The sequence below is a fragment of the Eretmochelys imbricata genome, chromosome 6, assembly GCF_965152235.1.
Source record: "Eretmochelys imbricata isolate rEreImb1 chromosome 6, rEreImb1.hap1, whole genome shotgun sequence".
NCBI lineage: Eukaryota > Metazoa > Chordata > Testudines > Cheloniidae > Eretmochelys > Eretmochelys imbricata.
In genome coordinates, this window is record NC_135577.1 from 19,482,628 (window position 1) to 19,504,153 (window position 21,526).

General features: G+C 58.6%; 1 protein-coding gene across 1 annotated transcript in view; it reads left to right on the plus strand.

Moving 5' to 3' along the window:
* PKP3 (plakophilin 3) overlaps window positions 1–17,822 on the plus strand; it is a 33,251-nt gene extending 15,429 nt beyond the window's left edge. The window contains exons 2-13 of the mRNA XM_077819863.1: window positions 2,442–2,533; window positions 3,418–4,142; window positions 4,866–4,989; window positions 5,266–5,470; window positions 9,158–9,332; window positions 9,774–9,891; window positions 11,296–11,460; window positions 12,267–12,452; window positions 13,172–13,325; window positions 14,146–14,338; window positions 15,000–15,087; window positions 17,787–17,822. Of these exons, the coding sequence (XP_077675989.1) occupies window positions 2,442–2,533; window positions 3,418–4,142; window positions 4,866–4,989; window positions 5,266–5,470; window positions 9,158–9,332; window positions 9,774–9,891; window positions 11,296–11,460; window positions 12,267–12,452; window positions 13,172–13,325; window positions 14,146–14,338; window positions 15,000–15,087; window positions 17,787–17,822 (2,261 nt within the window). The remainder of the gene's footprint in view (window positions 1–2,441; window positions 2,534–3,417; window positions 4,143–4,865; window positions 4,990–5,265; window positions 5,471–9,157; window positions 9,333–9,773; window positions 9,892–11,295; window positions 11,461–12,266; window positions 12,453–13,171; window positions 13,326–14,145; window positions 14,339–14,999; window positions 15,088–17,786) is intronic.
* The last annotated feature ends 3,704 nt before the right edge of the window (window positions 17,823–21,526 follow it).

The following is a 21,526-nucleotide window of genomic DNA, read 5'->3' on the forward strand; positions in this document are numbered from 1 at the left end:
TTCTCCCTCCTCCCAGCTTTTGAAAGAATCTTGTCTCCTCACTGGTCATTTTGGTCAGGTGCCAGCGAGGTTGTCTTAGCTTCTTAACCCTTTACAGGTGAAAGGCTTTTTCCTCTGGCCAGGAGGGATTTTAAAGCGGTTTGCCCTTCCCTTTATATTTATGACACAAGGCTCGCTTGGCGAGCCTTTTCCTCCCTGCACAGTCTGAGCCAGAGACCCTCAGCTGGAAAGTCCCACTGACCTCAATGGAGCCCAGCCAACCACAGCTCCTCCAGGGTGGACATTGGTCTGGCACCATTGACCCCAGTGGGGCTACCTTGACCTACCCCAGCTTGGGACCTGGCTGGAAACTAGAAAAAACAAGAAACCAAAACCCACCATTCCCCCCCTCCCCACCCCCCCCGCAGTTGTTCCAAAAGTTTTGGTTCTCACAATGTTTTGGGGAATGTGAGCGACCGTTTCCCAGCTACGTTCGTTGTTTCTCTTGTATTCTTTTAGCGTTTTGTTCACCATGGTTAAAAGAAGAGCTGGTTAAACAATGAATGGGGAGGGGGCAGTTTAGGCACATGACAGGGTTTTTCTTTTGAAAAATTCTTTCCAATTTTTTTTTTAAATTCATTTTCAAAAATAGAAACTGAGAAATGAAAATGGTCAGCAACATTTCCAATAAGAATATCGGGTGTAAAATGCGATAAAGGGCTAGTGAAATTTTTCACAAACACCATGGATGTACAGAGAAAAAAGGGCCATTTTTAGATTGACAAACTGTGCCCCTTGCGAAACTCCAGCCCCCCCTCTCCCTCCCCCGACCTGGAGTCACAGGTGAGAGCATTCGGCAGCATTATCCTGGGCCCAGCAGAGATCAGTCTGCATCACAAAGACAGCCTGGAACTCAGCACTGCCACCTCTCTGCTCTAGAGAGCCTGGGTTTGGAAGAGGTGGGAGTAGAACGGGGCAAGATCCAGATGCACTGCCAGAACCATGTGCAGGTCGAGGACTGGGATAGCGGGGGGGACTGTAGGTCAGGACTGGGGTGTGTTGGCAGAACCGTGTGCAGGTCGAGGACTGGGATAGCGGGGGGGTGGGGGGGCTGTGTTGGCAGAACCGTGTGCAGGTCGAGGACTGGGATGGGGGGGTGTGGGGGGACTGTAGGTCAGGACTGGGGTGTGTTGGCAGAACCGTGTGCAGGTCGAGGACTGGGATAGCGGGGGTGTGGGGGGGCTGTAGGTCAGGACTGGGGTGTGTTGGCAGAACCGTGTGCAGGTCGAGGACTGGGATAGCGGGGGCCGGGGGGGCTGTAGGTCAGGACTGGGGTGTGTTGGCAGAACCGTGTGCAGGTCGAGGACTGGGATAGCGGGGGGGTGGGGGGGCTGTAGGTCAGGACTGGGGTGTGTTGGCAGAACCGTGTGCAGGTCGAGGACTGGGATAGCGGGGGCGGGGGGGGCTGTAGGTCAGGACTGGGGTGTGTTGGCAGAGATGCGTGGGACCAGGGCTGGACTAGCGGGGGACTGTAGGTCAGGATGGGGTGTGTTGGCACAGCTGCATGGGGCCAGGGCTGGAAAAGCAGAGGAGTGCAGGTCGAGACTGGGGAGCATTATCAAAGCTGGGTGGGTCCAAAGACTGGGGTACAAGGGGGGGCTGAAGGTCAGGACAGGGGTGCATGGGCAGAGCTGGGTGGGACCCAGGACTGGACTACCGGGGGTGCTACAGGGCAGGACTGAGCTGGGTGGGGGCTGGGGGAGCCCAGGGCTGGCCTAGAAAAAGTTGCTGTGGGTCACGACAGAGAATTCTCCCACAGGCAGCTAATCTGCTGTCACTTGCAGAGCATCCCTCGTTCACTCAGCCACATCCCCGTGTGGCTCCTGGGTGCGCTCCTGGGCTTTCCTGGGCCGGCCGTGTGCCGTGAGGGGCTCGGTGCTGCAGCTGTGTCGAACCCGTGCTTGGGAGGTTTAAGTGCAGCAGATGACCAGCTCCCACCTTTCCCTCCACTAACACAGGCCTTTCATTCACCGGGCACTAGAGGCAGCCCACGCTGAGCCCTCGGCACAGAGATGGGACCCTGGCGGGTATTTTACGTACACCTCATACACCCTATAGCGCCCCACCCCATGACGTGGGAACCTCCCTGTGGCTACCAAGCAGGGATGGGTCCCAGCCGGCTGCAGCATTCCGAAGCTCCTGAGCCAAAGCCAGACTCCACAACAGTGTGTGGGTGTTTGGCTCCAGGGGTGCGGTTCAGCCAATTGCAGACAGTCACCAAATCCAGATTACAACATCCCCCCCATCAGAGCATTGGGTATTCAGATCTAGGTGTAGGATCTCCTCTTGACGCCCCCGCCCAGGGCTGCCCCAGTCCCCATTCCTCTAGTGCTGTGCTTTGAACGCACACAGCTCATTTCTAGCTTTGCTGAACGCTGTCTGTCTGTCTGTGTGTCCTGCAGGTGGCAGCTCCTCCCAGGGCCAGTACAGCAACACCCTGCAGAAGTCCTTCAGCTCCAGATCCCAGACCAATGGTTTAGACCCCAAGGGCACTGTAAGTACCAGCTCACCTGCAGTGTGTGGCTAGACAGGTCGGTTTGGCTGATGTGTCGTTAGATGGCTCCCATCACTATTACATCTGGAACCCAGCCATCGGCACGCGAGATCAGGCCACCCGCTAGTTGCCTCTCTTCCTGTAGCCCTTAGGAAGCCTAGTCACTGGCAGTGGATGGCTGGGTTCCAAGCCAGGTGTGGGGAAGCTCTTGGTCCTGATAATGGTAGTGGGGGGCTCATTTCCCCCAGGCGCCAGTCAGGGAGGAGGGAGGGGAGCGAGGTTCTCTAGTGGTGGACAAACCGCCCATGGGGCAGTAAGACCACTTGGCAGTCAGAGAGCTCTGCAGGCCTCAGAGTCCAGCTCTGTGCTGCAGCGTGGTCAAACGTGCCACCTTGGTTGTGGGTGAAATCCTGGCTCCACCAAAGTCAATGGCAAAACTTCCATTCGCTAGGGCCAGGGTTTCTCCCTTGGTCTCTCAAGGCCTCCCCGTCAAATGGTGTTTTCAAAACCAACAAACTCAGCTGGGATCTGAGAGTCACACCAGGTTGGTTCCCTTTCACTCGTCCCCTCCAGTGCTAACAGGTCTGCAGGCCCAGTGGTGACTCCCAGTACACCTGTCCAACCCACTATCTCCAGCCGAGAGCGTCAGATATCTGCAACCTTGTGAGCTTTCAGTGGCCGTCGTGGAGGCTGTACAGGCATTACTGAGGGTGGAACTGAGCCTGCAGAATTTCTCCTCTTGGTGTTGAAGGGTGAGAGGAAAAGACCCCAGCCTGATTCTCAGATCCCAGGCTCACTTTGTTGAGCCAGAAGTTAGCAAGACATGCCGTGTGTTTCCTATTGAAATGAGACATTGCTGACCCATTTCTCCCCGTCTCCCCCAGCTATATCAGCCACCAGCCAAGAATGAGTACAGCACCACCAAGTCCATTGGCTGGTCCTCCCGGTCAGCTGTGGACCTCACACCTCACAAGAGGATGGCTACCATCAGCAACGGGGGCGTGCCCCAGGGCCCAGCCTACGGTCTGAGCTGCACTCTCTTGCAGGCCGCCAGCACCTCCGCGCGGCCCAACTCCTTCCACGAGCGGAACTACCAAGCCCGGCCGAACTTCGACACCATGTCGTTGCGGTCGCTGCGCCTGGCAGATGGGCTGGGCAGCCCTGCAGGCATGGATGACCGCTACAGCATGATCTCGGAGCAGCTGAGCCCGGGCGCCCTCTATAAACGCAGAAACAATGGCAACTTCACCAGAGCCTACACCTTTGAGAGGCAGATGAGTGCTGGCTCCAACACTGGGATGAAGGGGCCAGGCGACTGGATGGACAGCGTGGAGGTGCCTCAGAACCGGACCATCCGTGCGCCCGCCATGCGCACCCTTCAGCGCTTCCAGAGCAACAACCGCTCCCGCCTGAGCACTGGCTCCTTCAGCAGCCTCCCGGCCTCCCAGCCGGGCGTGGGGAGCTCCTACGCGGGCATGATGGAGCGCAGCGCCCGGGCCCCCTCTGTGCATAGCCTGGCTGAGTCCAACCACCACCTGCAGGACCTGCGCGCCATCGACATGTACAACGGGCACCACACGCTGACGACCCAGCTCTCCTACTCCGGCGGGTGAGTGTGCAGGGGGTAGCTCGGGGGCAGGGGTGGCCTGTGAAGCTCCCAGCCAACCTGGACTAGGATCAAGGAACGTGCCGAGTTTCCTGAGACGGACCAGGGGAACTGGGCTTCTGGGCCTGGCGTAGCCTCCCTTCTGTTCGTTCCCGGGTCTGCCTCCCTGGTGCATTTCCATAGTCTCCGGCATTGTGGATGGTCTGGGGCACGACCATCCCTCCGTCTAAGGGCTCGACCTGTTGCCTGATGCGGCCCCGTACGACTGGTAAATTCTGCAGCTCACCAGATCATCCATAGCGTGCGGTGGCAAAGCAGAGGGGAGCTGGAGCAGCAGCGAAGTGGCCCAGCAGTACTGATGCTGTTGCAAAGGACTGCCCTGGGCCCTGTTGCTTCCTGGGCTAGCATTGCTCCGGATAGCAGTTCTACAGCCGGGACCCACTTGGCTCTGGGCGAGGGAGGGGTAGCTCATGTTGCTCAGGAGTGACCCCTACAGGCTGAGTTAGGAGCAGCATGGTGGGATCTGAAAAAGCCCTGCCCTGGCCAGTCATCTTTGACCAGAGGTGGGCGACCCCGTGTCCTGGGCCTGGTGAAGGAGTGACATGGGTCGAATTGGTGGGCGCCTCGGCAAAGCATGCAGGACGTGGTGGAGCCCTGCTGTGAGGTGGGCAGGAGGGAGCCCTGAGGGGGCGTGGTGGCCACTCCTGACCCTCCCTTGGTTTGCAGGTTTGACGACATTGACCTGCCGTCAGCAGTGAAGTACCTGATGGCCAGTGACCCCAACCTGCAGGTGCTGGGAGCCGCCTACATCCAGCACAGGTGCTACAGCGACAGCGACGCCAAGAAGCAGGTGAGGGGCAAGGCGAGGATGGGGGCATGGGGGCAGACGCCAAAGGCATGCTGGGAAAGGGCCGCCCCAGCCTCTCAGCCCCGGCTGTCGACTCAGGTGCTGACAGAACATGCTGAGGGCAGGGATACAGCCCCAGCACTCTGCAGCGGCAGCTCCTAGCCAGGCCGTGACACTTCCACAGGGGCCCTGCTCCTTCCCCGCCCAGTGGAGGCCAGGGCAGACTCCTGGGCCTACAGGCCCCACCACCTCTCACCTGCCGCCCTGTCTCTCTTCCAGGCTCGCAGCCTCCAAGCCGTGCCCAAGCTAGTGAAGCTTTTCAACCACCCCAACCAGGAGCTGCAGCGCCATGCCACCGGCGCCATGCGCAACCTCATCTATGACAATGCCGAGAACAAGCTGGCGCTGGTGGAGGAGAATGGCATCTACGAACTGATGAGGACGCTGCGTGCGCAGGACGACGAGCTGCGCAAGAACGTCACGGGTCAGTGCGTGGGAGGGAGCGCTGGGCTGAGCAGGGAAAGGGAAGCGGGTCTGTTGGGGTTACTGCTAAATTGCTTGTATTGCAGGAGCACCTATAGACCCCAGCTGAGATCCGGGCCCCATTGTGCCAGGTGCTGTACACACACATAGTCCCAATGAGACTACAGTCTAAATGGACAAAGGGTGGAAGGGGAAACTGAGGCACAAGACGATGCAGTCACCTGCTCAAGATCACCCAACCGGCCAGTGGCAGAGTTGGGAATAGGACCCAGGTCTCCTGAGTCTAAATCCAGCTCCAGATCTTCTAGACTGCATCGCCTGCCCCTGTTATCCCTCCAGTGCAAAATCACAGCCCCCTTCTTCCCCAGATCCCACTGCTCGCTCCCCAGAATCCTGTTCAACCCCACCTCCTTGCGTTCCCACCTTCTATGCACATGCTGCTTTTGCAGCCAGCACAGGGCCCTAGTCCTCAGTGAGGAGCAGCCGGCTGGCGAACTTACGTGCAAGCACAAAAACCATCAGAAAGCTTTGCTCAGACTAATGACAGGGAACCTCCACGTCTTAGCAAAGGCTAACAAGATCTCACTCCAGCTTTAAAAAAAAATCCCTCTTTGGATGGAGCCAAGCCTGGAAACTTTCAGCTCATCAAGAAGTTACCAGAAAGTTGGGAGCATCTAAAACAGGGGGTTGTCCTGAGAGTCCTGACAGCCCCTTCGCCACAGTGGGTGTTCCCAGGCAGTTGTACAGGTGGCAGCGCATTCTTTTGGGATCAGCCAAAAATGGCCAAAATAGCTCTTTCTTCGTCTTCCACCTCATTCTTCACCCCTTTGACTCCTGTTGTAGTTACACCAGGTCTCCATCAGGTGGCACTAGACTGGATAGATACTGGGAGAGGAAGGCGTTTGAGTCGGGCTCGTTGATGTTTTTCAAATGTTGACATTTCAATGAAAAAAAATGTTTTTGGCCAAAATTTCTGACTTTGATGAAAGACGGGAAACAGATACATTGGAACTGTTTGCCTAGTTCTACTTTAGGGTTCAGATAAGATGCCGTTAAACCCTATTGCCCAGCAGCAATGGCAGGAGAGGGAATGGCTCCTCAGCCTCTGAGGGTGCATGAACATGGCTCCTCTCCTGGCCCGACAAGCGCAATCCTGAATAGTGAGCATTAAGAGTGTCTGTTGGAGGGCAAGGGATGGCCTAGTGGTTAGAGCCCTGGCTTAGCACTCAGGAGAGCTGGGTTCAATTCCCCGCTGTGCCTTAGACTTCCTGGGTGACCCTGGGCAATTCAGATCCTTAAAGGTATTTAGATATTTCAGTGGGAGCTAGGCCCCCTAAGGACCTTTGTGACTCTAGCCCATAGTCTCTTTGCCTCAGGTCCCCACCCCCAAACTGGGGTTAATAGCACAGCCCTATATTGCAGAAGTGTTGTGAGGATAAATACATTAAATGGGTGATGGAGCCGTACAAGCCCCCTTGTTAGAAAGTACCAGGCCAAGCTATGGTTGTGCCCCGCCCGCTGGTGGCCTCAGCATGTCTTTACATGCTGACGGGGCAAAGGTTCCTTGACCAGAGTGTGCTGAGGCCCAGGGGTTACGTGGCCCAGTTCTGCCACAGGCCAGGGAGCGATGGTAGGGGGGCCACAGCTGGAGAGATGCCTCTGGCAGCGCAGGAGCCCAGTCCCCCCAGCCAGCCTTGTGCTGAACTTCACTCCTCCGGGGTTAGTATCACCGCACGGTTGGTTCTACACCATACAGTCAGGGCCCATGGGCGTGCCAGGGAGAGCAGGCACGTGAATCCTGCTGGCAGCCTGGGTTACTGTACAGCCAGTCAGCTCTGGATCTTATCACTGTGGGGCCAGGCGGGGCTCAGGCAAGGGAACCTGCAGTGGATTGGTAGCTCAGACTGTCCTGCCCTGCCGGTGGGAGGAGAGACCAGCCAGCGATCAGGCCACCCTGGAATGGGAAGGGATGCTGTCCCTTTTATGTAACCAGGCTGGGCTACACCCCAGCAGGGAGCGTGCTGATAAGAGAGGGGAGTTGAAGCAGATATAGAGATGGGGGAGGGATACAGGCTTCTCTTGCCCAGGCTGGCTGCTGCTGCTGGAGAGAGCAGAGAGGGAGTGAGATGAATGGTGGAGGGGGAGATTGGGCCCTGGCCAGGGGCCAGATTCCACCTGCCTTTGTGTCTTGCAGGCAGCGCTGTGCAGGGAGGGGCCAAGAGCAGAGATTACATTTGCCTCTGTTACAAAGGCCCTTTCTAATCCTGCCCGCCAGGCTCTGATTGTCTCAGCCTATACCAGAGCTAATGGGAAAGCCGGGCCCAGGAGTGATGATGCGAAGGGTTTAATGCCTATTACAAGCGTAATGGAGTCTGTGAAAGTGGTTTTAGCTAAATGCAGCTGGAGCATGGAGAGAGCCATGGCCAGATAGCTCAGCCCCAGGCTGGCTTGCCCTGCACACAGGGAGTGCCTCGCAGGTAAGCGCCTCCTTGTTAGGTCCCATTGCCTCCCGGGGAGATCAGAGCTGTCCCCCCACGGCGCTGGGTCCTCAGCTGGCATAAATCATCAAAGCCCCACTACAGTGAATTCACACCAGCGAGGGAATCTCGGCCATTGTTGCTAAAACACCAGATGCAGCGTGGGCAGAAGCTCGGCAGCAGGGAGTCTCTCTGTGGCTGAGTAGCTGAGTGCCTCACAGTCAGAGTTAGTCTCACAACAACCCTCGGAGGCGTTGTCCCCATTTTCCAGATGGGGCTCAGACACACCGAGTGACTCACCCTGGGGCACAGACAGAGTCTGTGGTAGAGGCAGGACTTGAACCCCGGTCCCCTGAGGCCCAGGCTGGGCGGCTACCCCTAGGGGCACAGCAAGATGCTTTGCTCTATCCTGAGAGCTGCTGTGGCGCGGGAGGGAGAGGGAGGAGTTGGTGAGCTCTGGCATGTACCAGGTGGCACCTGGCCAAGCCTGCGGGGCTGCCCTGCTCCGACAAGTTCCTGGGAATTTCAGGAACCCTCCCCGCAAACTGTGTGTTTCTTGCAGCAACGGCCTAGTGCAGAGGCTTTGTTGGGCATCGGAGCTGCTGGAACAGGGCCCTGCACAGCTTGGACTCAAACAGTGTCTGTCTCCTCCCAACTCCCCCTGCTAGTTATGTCTGTCAGTGCCGCTCCTTGGGCTCATCAGAACTGGGGGGCAGCGGGTCCCCTTCCCTGGCTGCCTGTGTGCAGCTGGTTGATGACTAACAGCCCCAGGTAATTAGACCCCACCCCGAGAGGCTGCCCATCCACATAGAGCAGGGCCATGAATGAAGCCAGCAAAACTCGGTGGATTGTGCAGCGTGCCTGCCATTCTGGGAGTCAAGTCACTGCATCGGGGTTTCTGAGCTTCCCGTGGGATGGGAAGAGTCCTCTGAGCCTGTCTCCTCCCCTGGCTGCAGATCAGAGGCCGCCTGCTGGATTCAGGCATAGAGGTGAGGGGGAGGCAAAGGTCACTTGCTGCGGGAGCCCCCTTGCAAGCCAAGGGTAGCAGCCCCCGCGCTATGGGACGCTCAAGTGGCAGCTGGGAAGGGGCAGCTAGCTAGCCCAGCAGGCTTGTCAGAGGAAGGGGAACGTGAACCCCGGTACAAATGGCCCAGGAGTTTAACCCGTTTGGATGCTCTCTGGGGCTAAGTGCTGCTCTCTGCGGCCTGCAGGGATCCTGTGGAATCTCTCCTCCAGCGACACCCTAAAGGACCGGCTGGCTCGGGACACCCTGGAGCATCTCACCGACCTGATCCTGACCCCGCTCTCCGGCACGGGCAGCGCTGCCATCATCCAGCAGAACGCCTCAGAAGCGGAGATCTTCTACAACTCCACCGGCCTCCTCAGGTACCAGCTCTACCAGCCCCTGGGTATAGAGAGCATGCCCTGCGCCCTGGCTGCTGAGCCACGGGGGCCGGGGGAGCTCTGGGCCGAGAGTAGTGGAGACTTTCTAGGTTCTGGTATTGGTTCTGGCCCCCAGTGTTATGAACAAGGCCTGCATGCCCCCTGGGCGGGACACTGTATCCCCAGTCCTCACGCTGCAGGGCCCGAACTGGACAGGCAGCAATGCCCAGCCCAGAGTTAGTATTCCACACGGAGGGACGTTACAGGGGGGTTCACACTGCCCTCAGCAGCATCCAGCGTTGGCCACTGTTGGAGAGGGAATCCCCCCCTTAGATGGGCACTGGCTCTGGCCTGGCCGAGCAGGGGGTCCCAGCAGAGGCTGGGGGCATGGGTTGGCAGGGGAGAGTCCGTCTCTCAGTGCTGGGCCCTGGGTTCCCCCTGCAGGAACCTCAGCTCCGCCAGCCAGCAGACCCGGCAGAAGATGCGCGAATGCCACGGGCTGGTGGACTCCATGATCAATTACATCAACAGTGCTCTGGAGGTGGGGAAGTCAGAGGACAAGGTGAGCCCCCCGACCCCAGAGGGAGTCTGCAGCTGCCTGTCTGCGCTGGGGGCCCAGCCCCTCGTCTTCACCACCTAGAGCGAACAGCCTAGGCTGGGGTGTGGCTCTCCCACTGTCTCTGCTTCCTCCTGGCTTGGAGCAGCTCTTCACCGCGGTACCAACTTCCTTAGCCCCTCCCCACACGCCTGAGGTCTGCCAGGCCCTGCCCCAAAGTGCTTATCTCCCCTGCCCCCGGCAGCACAGCCCAGGCACCAGTCCTGACCTCGGCCAGTCCCCAGCCTCCCCCATACGGCCTGGCCAGCCCCGCTTGAGAACAATGGGGTGTTTCCACCCCCAGCCAGCCTGCAGCCTGCCATGGCTCTGCCATAGTGGAGAGTAGGCTGGGCCGGCTGAGTGCCCTGGGGCTGCTCCATGCCGAGTGGCTGGGGGGACCAGGCGTAGTCCCCACAGGCAGCCTAACCCCTAGAGCTGCAGCTGTCAGAGCCCTTTAGTGAGCAGTCGCCAGCCTCCCGGAGCCTTTTGCCAGCCGATTGGCCGTGGGCCATCCCGCTAAACTCCTGCCCCAATGGAGGGGCCGTACAGCCTATGTGCAGTGCCCCCAGCTCCCTCCCAGGCCACAGGCCCCTCCCTTGCACACCTCTTCAGGAGGAGGAGGGCAGAGGGCTGGCTCCGGCAGCGTGTAGCCTGTGTCTGAGCCACCCTCCCCTCAGAGACAGGGCCTCCTGACCCAGACGGGAGGAGCCCCAGTGGCAGGGGGCCTGGAGGGACGTGGGGGTTGGGATGCTGGGAGCGAGGCCAGGGCTGCTGGGGGGCACTCAGGACCCCTTCGTCCCCGAATGCGGAGTGTTTTCATTCGTAAAGTCCGTGCCTCTGTCCGCCTCTCAGGCACAGACTGAGCCGTGCTCCAGCTCTCCACAACGGGGCACCGCGGGGACCACAGTTCCTGGTACGGCTCGGCCCCACCGCCAAGGGTGTGAGGTTTGGGGACAGTTTCCCAAGCCCGGCAAGGTGGAGAAGGGAATGGGAAACTGATCGCCTCATGCATCTGATCATTGATCACCTTCATGAACCGTTTCCAGGGCAGGGCTGTGTCCTTGTTCACTGGGAGCCCCTCAAACCAGGGCACTGAGCCGGGAGAGTGAACTGGCACCCCGATACCAGGGTGATGGGCACATTAGACATGGGCTGGCTGGCTGTGGGCTTTGTTGGTCACGTTGGCACTGTGGGAGCACTAGCCCAGCCCTGATGGGAGGTCCTGTTCCCAGCCTCCCCTTTGGCTGGGCCCAGGCTCTAGTAAGCAGTGCTGGGTGGGACGGTCCAGCCAGAGCCTCTCCCACGTGGGCTCTGAAAGGCGAGCCAGCTGGAGTGAGTGGCCCAGGCTGATCCCGCTTCCCCCGTCCCCAGAGCGTGGAGAACGCCGTGTGCGTGCTGCGGAACCTCTCCTACCGCCTGTACGATGAGATGCCCCCGTCCTCGCTGCAGCGGCTGGAGGGGCACCGGCGGGACGGCACCGCTGGGACGGGGGAGCTGGTGGGCTGCTTCAGCCCCCAGGGCAGGCGAGTGCGAGAGGTGAGAATGGGGCGGGGAACAGGAGGGGACTCGAATAGGACACGGCCAGTGAGCGATGAGCTGGGTCGCTGAAACGAGGGGCGAGCGGATCATTGGTTCAGCGACCCGGCGCCAGGCCGGAAGCCTCCAGTGGGCAGTGGATCAGGGGGTGGGTGACTGATCACCTGGTGCTCTTCCGAGTCTGTGATTGGCGGAGAGTGTGCGCACCGTCCCACCCGCGGGGACATTTAAAAATGGGTTTCCATGAATACTTGTGTGCCTGGCTTTGGAACGCTCCCCTGGTGAGCCCGCGCGGCCAGCTGAGAGACGGGGGTCACAAATCAAGGGATAGAGCCGGGTGCTCATGGGGGCAGGGGTGATAGGGAAGAGAATGGGGGTCAAAGGGATGGGGGGAGACCAAGAGGCCATGGCCCCGTCGCTTTTAAAAGTGCGGCTGGAAGGGTGGTGCCCTCCCACTGGTGGCTGTGAGGGTGAGTGAAGGGAGGGAAGGGCGGAGAGGAGTGATTGGGGGTGGGGTTTTGAGGGGAAGATGGGGGGCAGGGCTTTGGGGGAATGAGCAGTGCGAGGTGGGGGCTGGGGTGGGGCAGGGCCTCGGGGGAAGGGGTGGCATGGAGGCAGGGCCATTGTTTGGGTGCTGGTGGCCCCTCCACTTTTAGGGCAGCTGCGTTGCTCCTGGGTGGTAGGGATGGGGGGCCATGGGGCTGGGGACGGAGGTGAGAGAGAAGCGGGACTGCCCCATGTGCGCAGGGCCCCCGTCGGGCTGTGTTTCTCTGTTGACGGGCTGGTCTCTCTCCTCGGCCCCCCAGCACCACATGAACACAGACATGGTGACCTTCACGGAGGTCTCCAAGGACCCCAAAGGGATGGAGTGGCTCTGGAACCCGCAGATCGTGGGCATCTACAACCGGCTGCTGCAGCGGTGCGAGCTGAACAAACACACCACGGAGGCGGCCTCGGGGGCGCTGCAAAACATCACCGCCGGAGACCGGAGGGTGAGATTGGGCCCGGGGACAGCCCAGTCCCATCCCGCCCAGGCTGCGTCCTACCCCTTGGCCATGGTGGGCCACACCTCCCCCAGCCTGGCGCAGACTGGAGCCACCACTGCCGAGAGGCCCGGCCTGAATCCGCCTCGGAGGCTGGACTCCGCGGTGGGGTAATGCAGGGAGGCTGGCCGTGCTGTAGGTCTCCAGGGCTTCTGGTCACCTCTGCCCAGCTGCTGAGGGTGAGATGACTGGACCAGAGGGATCAGGCTGAGTTGAGCCTCTGTACCCGCCCTCCAGGAAGTGATGCCACCTGCTCTGGTCTCATCCCCCCTGTGCCCACCATTACCTTGCAGCTGGCAGCATTCAAGGGCAGGCTGGGAGCAGTTTGCCTCCAGCCCTCCCTACTGCAGCAGAGTTGTCTCCAGGGCAGCGGGGGAGGGTGAAATATGGGTGTGAGGGGGCTAGGGAAGGCAGCGCCAGAGGGATGGAGTGGGCCCCCCACACTGAGAATGGGGTGGGGAGATGGGGTGGTAGATATGGGAGGGGGAGATATGTGGGCGGGGCGTGGGAGTGGCAGGGATCAGGTGGATGCATGGGGTGGTGGGGATGGGGGGATACATGGGCTAGAGGTGGAAGGGATGGGGGTAGTGAGGGTGGGATGGGTCGGTATTGAAAGGCCCAGGGTGCAACACCCCTGTAACTCTCCCTTTCTCTATCCCCATCCCCAGTGGGCTGGCGTGCTGAGCAGGGTGGCTTTGGAGCAGGAGCGGATCCTGAACCCCGTGCTGGACCGAGTCCGCACGGCTGACCACCACCAGCTGCGCTCCCTGACGGGGCTGATCCGCAATCTGTCCCGCAATGCACGCAACAAGGACGAGATGTGTGAGTGCTGGGGGCGGGGGCTGCAGGGAGAGCCCAGGGCTGACAGCGGCCATCGATGGCAGCAGGGGTTAGATGGGGCAGGAGCCGCCGCTAGCAACAGGCCGCTCCTCTGAGAGACCTTCCCTGCTCCTCTTACTGCCTGTGCCCGTCGTCCCTGGGGCCAGCCAGGCCTAGTTAGTGCTTTCTCACTCCCCTGGGCACCTCAATGCCTTCCGGGCCTAGAGGGGCCCAAACACCCCTAGCAGAGCTCTGCACAGACAGGCCGTCCCTACCTTGGCTGATGGCACGACCCCGCTGCTCACACAGCTGGGCACTGGCAGCCATTTGCCAGGTGCCCAGAGATTGCCGTAATCTACACTGCAAACGAATAAACAGCGCACGGCACACTCCCCTCTAATCCACTCGTCTACTCCGCAGACGCTCACAGCATTTCCAAGGCCCCAGGTGTTTTAACAGCCTTTCCCAAGCTGAATCCCTACCTGTTTTCTGCCCGCACGTCTAAGCACCTTTTGTGCTATTAAAATACCAAAGGTGGCTCTGTAGGGCTCTCTTGGTCCTCACTCGCTTTTGCACCTCCCCTCAGTTTAGTGCCGCCTGGGAGTTGCGTGGCTGATTCCCTGCTTTAGGCCATTCAGTGAGACCCAGGCAGTCCTGGCCTTTGCTGCACCCCACTAGGCCTCTCTCCCCATTGCGCGTGTTGCTATCCCGTCAGCCAGGTCTGCTGCTGCATGGCCTGGGTGACGCTGTGGTGGCCCCGTCCCCAGTGCTTTGCTCCAGACCGTAGAGCCAGCCCTTGACGCCGGTCCGTTTGCCTCGGCAGCGACCAAGGTGGTGAGCCACCTGATTGAGAAGCTCCCCGGGGGCCTCGGCGACAAGGAGCCCCCGACCGACGTCATCGTGAACATCATCGCTGTGCTGAACAACCTGGTGGTGGAGAGCCCCATCGCCGCCCGCGACATCGTCTACTTCGACGGCCTCCGGAAGCTCTTCTTCATCAAGAAGAAAAGGGACAGGTAGGAGCTGGCGGGAGCCTGCGTGTCTTCCCTGCCAGCCCAGTTAGCCAGCCGTCAGCCCTGCCCCTCCGCTCCTTGGGCACAGGAGCTCAGCTCACGACAACGTCTGAGAGCCTCTTCTGGCCTGAATTTCCAGATCAGTGTGGTGGGAGACAGGGGACTTCCTGGCCAGTCTGCAGCCCCCACCCCCCTCAGGGCTTGGGCTGGTCCGAGCCCCCGGTACACACTCCGAGAGTGGTCCCAGGACCACTGAGAGGGTCTTCTCACCAGGAATTCCTCCTGTGAATCATCCCAGGTCCTTACCCTAAGGGAGCGCACCTTGGGGAATAATTCTCTCGCCCCAATATGTTTATGGGACACTCGTAGCCACCCAGCTTCATCTTCCCAGGATGGCCGATGTGTCAGTAACTTCTCCAGCCACACCCAGCATGGCGGTCTTGATGAGAGGTCCTCAGGCCTGAGTGCAGCAGTGACCATCTGGTCCTGGTGTACTCCATGGCTTCTCTCTTGCTCTCCCCACACCGCCAAATCCTCACCCTTTGTTCAGAGTGCCTCTCGCATAGCGCCCTCCGTCCCCACGTGTTTCCTAGGCCTGTGCCAGACAGACACTAACGGGAGAGGAACAAGTAGCGTCATTGTGTCCTCTGTGTGTTTGCCCTAGCTCGGACAGCGAGAAGTCCTCCAGAGCTGCTTCCAGCCTGCTGGCCAACATGTGGCAATACACCAAGCTGCACCGGGACTACAAGATGGTACGTTCCTCCCTGAGCCAGCGTGCTCAGCACTAGCTCGGCTGAGCCTCTGGTTGGGTGGCTCCGCTCTGGGGTGGAGCCAATGCTGTCTTTCGGGTTGGCTTGCACATGGTGGGACTCTCCCTGAAGGCATTGTCTAGACTAGGACAAAAGATGTGTGTCGTTAGCATGCATTAGCAGCCGTAGGATAACCAAGAGAGCTGGTCAAAAACTTTTCATCACAACCGTTTTCCATGGGGAAATGCAGTTTTGTCAAAATCCGCACATTCCATGGGCATGTGCTGAGCTCGGTGGGAAAGCGTCAAAGGGCTTTGTTTCGATAAAGTCAAAGTATTTCACTTCGACTTTATCGTTTCCATTTCATTTTGATGTATATTCGAATTTCAGTATTATCTGTATGCACTTTAGAGTACATATCATGTTTTCTATGGTTTCAGCACTGTCAAAAATGTCACCGTTTTTGAATCCAAACTTTTCAGAAGTTGTGCTCCATGGACAATGTGGACTTTTCACTCCAGTTTCAAAATTTGTTTTTGTTCCAAATGTCGGGCTTTCCTGCCGAAGGGAAATTCTGTTTTCCTACCTGCCCTAGTAACTCACTGTGCTAAGGCTCTGTGGTGGCAGGCAGGGAGCGTGCATGCTTCGTTCATGGTGGCTCAGTCAAGGTAGCTTAACCCAACTGCAAAGCCCCGTCAAGATGTAGGCTCACCAGCTCTGAAGCTGGCTGTGTTGGAGCTCAAACTTGACCAGCTCTGTGTGCATTAAAGGCACTGAGCTCTGTCTAGACGTGTTAGCTAACATGACCCCATTGAATCCTAGTCGAGGCAAGGCCTTGTGTGGACTGGGGACCCTCCTTTCAGTCTTGTTTGAGCAGTGAGGAAGAGGCAGCCAGAGCCCAGGCACATTACAGGGAATAAGTCACACCCAGAAAGACACACGTACGAATGGCCTGGGGTCCAGCAGATGGTGGAGGTGGGCGGGAAGAGCTGGTGTTCAAGGGCCATCACTTTAAGAACTGGGAGTTCAGTCAGCCTGGAGGGGGGTGTAACAGGGTCTCCCCAAACCTGGCCGTGGTTTCCTCACTCCAGTGTAAGCTGGGAGACCAACTCACTAGCCAGTGCATCAATGAACCTCCCACCACAGTCACTACTTCATTGGCTTTTCCCGGGGCTGCATTGTGCAGACACAGTTCAGCTTCAATCACAACCGGAAAACCCAGGCCCTGCTGCCTGCCCTGGGCCCTGCAGGGCTGCTTCTGCTGCTGCCCACCCAGCAAGGCTCCCCAGCCAACCCTTGCCCCTAGCAGAATGGCAAGGTCTCCTCCAGAAGCGTTCCCATGGCTCTCCCCCTTGAGTGAGCTGCTGGTTGGCCTGTTATCTCACCAGCTGGGAGGGGCAGCTGGTTAGTGACAGGTGGGGGCTAAGCCCCATTCTCCCCCACACCCCTTAAAGGACCACCCCACCCTGGGACAGGAGTACGTTGGAAAGGCAGTGGGGAGCTGTGGCCACCATTGGTCTTCAGTTCTCTGCCTCCTTCTGAGTCAGGGTGTGGCCAGAGGGAGACTGACATACACACCCAGCATCCACAAGGATTTCTTTAACCCTCGGCTTGCCGAGAGCTTTGGGGCTGGCTCAGGGAGTGACATCCCAGGTGACTGGGGGCTTCTTCTTCCATCCAAGCAGTGAGCACAGTCAGCAGATAGGACTTCAGCACAGCACTCCCTAAACTTCCTGGGCTCAGCATGAAACCTGGGGTGAATTCCCCAGGGGGTAGCCTCTTCCTTGCTTGCCCCAATTCCTGATTGAGACTCTGGAGGGGATGTTCCCCAGGACATGGCACAGGGACAGCGGAGGGAGCTCCAGGTCACCTAAGTGAGGTTCAACTGTGAGCCACAACTCCCACTGCAGCCCATGGAAACTATGGGTCCCCTCATCGCCTGCTCCATCTTGATCTGAGGTGCTAAGATGAAGCTTGGTGGGCTGGGGCATGTCACCTCTTGCAGGAGACTCCTTGGTACTCAAGGTGAGGCCATCTGCTCCGTTTTATGCAAACTAGAGGTGCCCTTGGGATCCTGGGGAGATGCTGATGCAGCCCTGGGTTGGGCAGAGTTTGGGTGCCCCAGGGATTGACGCACCAGTTGGCTGAGGGGGATGCCTAGGAAATTCGGAAGCAGCCTGTTAATGGGAAATACGCAGGGTCCTCATTCTTCTCAGACTGTCCCTCACTGCCTCACCACTCCTGGTCCTGGCTTCACTACAGCGATGTCCTCTCTCCTCTTTGATTTCCTTGGCTTTTTTAGCTCTGCTCAGAAATGAAAGGACAGTCTAACGAGCTGTTGGCGATGGCCATTCAACCCCCACCAGGGAAAAATGGCCTTGGGGGGACCAAGGAAGGGGACAACATGTCCTATCGGTCCTCAGTCTGGTTACATCCCTACCTTGGTGTGATCCGCCTACGGCTGCACGACCCCAGGGGGCCCAGGAAGGAGAGAGGTTTTCTGTGGCCCATATTTTTAAGTGATGAGTGATTTGGGAGGCCCAACCTGAGACCCCTTCACAGGGGCCTGACTTTCAGAGGGTGGGTCTCACTCACTTTAGAGAACACAGGCCTGCATGTGTGACTTGCCCCCTTGGGCTGCAGTGCTGGGGCTCCTCAGCAGAAATCTCTCTCCTTAGGACTGGTCTGTTTGTGTCTTGCAGAAGGGCTACCGGAAGGAGGATTTCCTAGCTCTGTAGGACGAACATCCCCGAGCGGCAGAGACGGGACTGACCAGCCCTAGCTCTCCCGATGAAAATTGTCCTCACAGCAGTACAGACTGTGGCTCTGCCCCAGGAATCCCCCCTTGCTGCAGCTCCCGTTCTCCTCCATCTAGACCAGTAGCAGCTTGGCTGGCCGGCCTCATTTTTGCATTCATTACAGCTTCTTCTTCAAGCATATTGGGAGCCTCTCCTCCCCTGGTGACATCGGCGCAGCCTTCGCTCCAGCAGCACTGCTCTGGGCACGCCCCAAGGAGCAGTCAAAGGACTCCGCTTGGCAGGCCATTGGTCCTGCTTTGAGCAGGGGGTTGGACTAGATGACCTCCTGAGGTCCCTTCCAACCCCGAGATTCTAGGATTCTATGGCACAGGAGTCCTGCCAGCACCTGTAAGGACACGAAGGGAGCTTTGCAAGGTCTTCTTGGACCTCTGGATTACTCCTAACGCAGTATGTCTCTATGGTTATTATTCCCCGCGCACACCCACCTCCCCATGGACTTGTATTTTTTAAATTAAGGAGGATCTCAGCTCTGTCCTGGGGTCTGTGGGATTTAAAGGGGAAGGTGTTTACACAGTGGGACATTGGTGTCAGGAGCCCCTGGCTTCCTGGGGCTAGTGGGGCCATACTTGTCTAGTTGTGGTGGGTGTCTGGGGCTTGTATCATGCTCACAATGTATTAGGAAGCGGGGGGGGGGGGGCATGGTTATGTTGTGGGCTTGTGGACCTGGGTTGAACGGAATATGGCAAAACAAACACAGGTCCGAACTTTCAGAGCTACCCGGGAGCATTATTCACCTGACTTCTTTAGCGCTAGTTTCCCTTCACACTAGGGGCCCAACTGCAGCCAGACCCTCATCCCAGCGACGCTTCCCCTCTGGTGCCTGTCAGAGGGTGAGCTGGCCGGCCCTATGCCAATCAGAGGGCAGCCCCCTCCCTAAAGCTGCTTCTGGGGGCGGGAGCGGTCGTTCTCAGCGCAGCGACACTTCTTCCACTCCCTGTGCAGGTAAGCGTGTGCTCTGCTAGCAAGCGGGAATGCCTGGTATGTGCTGACCCTGACCCTGGCCTTGTCACTCCCCAGCACGTGTGCCTTTTGCAGGGCCACAGCTCTCAGAGAGACCTGGTCTCATTCACTGAGTTGCTAAAGGTCGTTTGCGTGTGGTGTAATAAAATCCGACTGAAGAGACAGTGTGTTGTGAGTTGGCGGGCCAAGGCCCTCCACGCAGGCTGGGTTTTGTGCTCTGTGTTCCCTTTGCTGGATGCATCAGAGACAGGCTGTGTTGTCGGGTGGGGTAGAGCTGCCTATTGCGGGTGTTTAGTGCTGCACTAACAAAAGCCTAAATACAACCAGCTGGGGAAAGTGGTGGCTGCAGGACCAAACCAAACACTCTGGGGAAACTTCAGTGTCTGAGCGCTTGTGCCCTTTCTCCCTAATGTCATAGGGAAAGGCCCTGCCAGTGGCTAAAGGGAATCAGTCTGAGCTGCCTGGGACCGATTATCCTTGCAGCTGCATTGCGTTGCCCTAAAATGCTTGCGCTTGCATGGAAAACTGGCCACACCTGTATGGTGAAGGGCTGAACTTTCTTGCTCATTGAAGACCCTGCTGCAGGAGTGCCCCCAGCGGGTGTCCTTCCCGTATTCCAAATCGGATAATGAAATTCTGCCCAGCTTCAGCTTCGTTTGGCTTTCTAAAAGCTGGGGCATTGCTGGCATAGACCAGCGGCTGTGTCCCCGCAGAGGGGGCGTGTCACTGGCTGGGGAGGTGGTTTCGGTATTAGCTGTACAGTCTGAAGCACTTTGGGATGAAAACTGAGTTACAAGATCATGATTAAACTCCTGGCTTGACCTGTGCACTACGTTTGGTACCTTACTGGAGCTTCAAACAGCCCTCCTGGCTCCCACACCTGCCCTGTGGGATGGGAATGATGCTGGTTCAGGGCCTGACTGGGAGCTGCTCACGGCTTTGGAAGCCAGTACTGATCAGCGGCACAGCGCCAAAAGGCCCTTGGGGTAGCTGTAACATGAGCAGCACTCACACCTTGAGCTGCTATGTCCTACACAGGGTTAGCCAGCAGGCCTGCCCTTGAACTGCAGGGGCTGGCTCTTTGGAGGAGTCCCTCCCGCTTCCTGTGCCTTGTCTCCCACAGTAGCCCAGGGGCTCATGGCTGCCGCAGAAGGGGTGCCTGGCATCAGACCCAGCGCTCTGGGTAGCCCCCGTGAGATGATTCAGCTGCTCCCCTCTGGCCTGGCCTCTGACACAAATCGGGAGGCACTGACTGGTCTTGTCGCTGTGTTCAGTCCTGCGGTAGCTACGGGGCCGAGCGCTGCCTTGCTCCAGCCGCGTGCCCATTGTACCTGTATATGCTGTAGATAGGAAGCTCCCTGGCACCGCTGTAACGTAGAGCTGGGTGGGTTTTTTCCCTCTGCCATTTTAAAATCCTTGGGGCTCAGTCCTGCCCTTGGTCACACAGGGTGCAGCTATAGCTGTGTGACAGCAGGCAGAGCTGAGCCCTTTGGGTCACTCTGGAAGCTTTATTTGCCTGAATTAAACATGTGTCCACATCCTGGTGGGTGGGCAGCTGCCCCTTGCTCCCCTGGCCTGCGGGGTGGGGAAGGATTCCCAGGGAGCATTCAGAGCTCTTCTTCAGATCCCCACTGCTACTCACGCGTCCATGTGGCTACCCAACCCTGGGCTGAGTGAGGGGGCTTGCAGTGGGGCAGGTGAAGTGTATTTCCTGACAAACACTAGGGAGAGGCATTGGCTAGAGGGAGCTGCTGGCGTGGAAGACCGGCTGAACATCCGGGCAGTATCTCCTAGCGAGGGGTCTCTCCAGGGAAGAAGGGACGGGCTGGCCACCCCGCTGCCTGAGCCATTTAAAATACAACTGGAGAAAACACTGGAGATTATAGAAGGGACCAGTCCTGCTCTGACCCTCTACTCTCTCTCCCCACCTCGACCTCGCCTTTGTTAGAGGGGGCCCAGGCTGGGATCCGCTCACTGTTGTAGCAGTTTGGTTCTCCCTTCGGAGGGCATGAGGCTCTGACCGGTGGCCATGAGACGCTGGATAAGTGCTGTATCGTGCTGCCTCTCTGGGGTTTCCCTATAGAAACAAGTCAATAGATAAGCAGAGTCCAGGGGCGGGGGGAGCAGCAGAATGGATTGGGGGAGTCTGGGTAATTCTGATAAGAGAGGTAGCTTCAGCAACAGGAGCAAACTGCATCAGAGGAGACAGTTCAGTGCCTGGGACAGAAACTTGAGGCCAGCTGCTACTCCCGGTGACACCAGGGCACTGCCGCTGGGGAGTGACTCTGGTTTGACCCCAGCGTAGCAGGTAGCAGAGTCTGGCCTCCAAGCCCGTGGCTGAGGCCAAGCGGGGTTCCCGGGTGAGGCTGGCATCTCTCTCGGTGCATTTGTCTTCCCCAGCCAGGAGTGGAGTTCGTTGTGTTCCCTAAATAAAGGCCTTGACCAGGGAGTGGCTCGGAGGTCTTTCTGGCGTGTTTCCGAGAAGGAAGAGGGGGAAGGGCTGTCAGGTTAACGCTCCCTCTGCTTTCTAACCCAGCCTGCTACCCATGGGCAGGAGCCAGCAGCAAAAGACCAGCTGTAGCCTGAGTGCAGCACCTCCTAGCCACAGCCTCTGCTGTTCTCCTGACAGTCCCTTTCCTGCTAGGCATGGCTCAGATCAAATA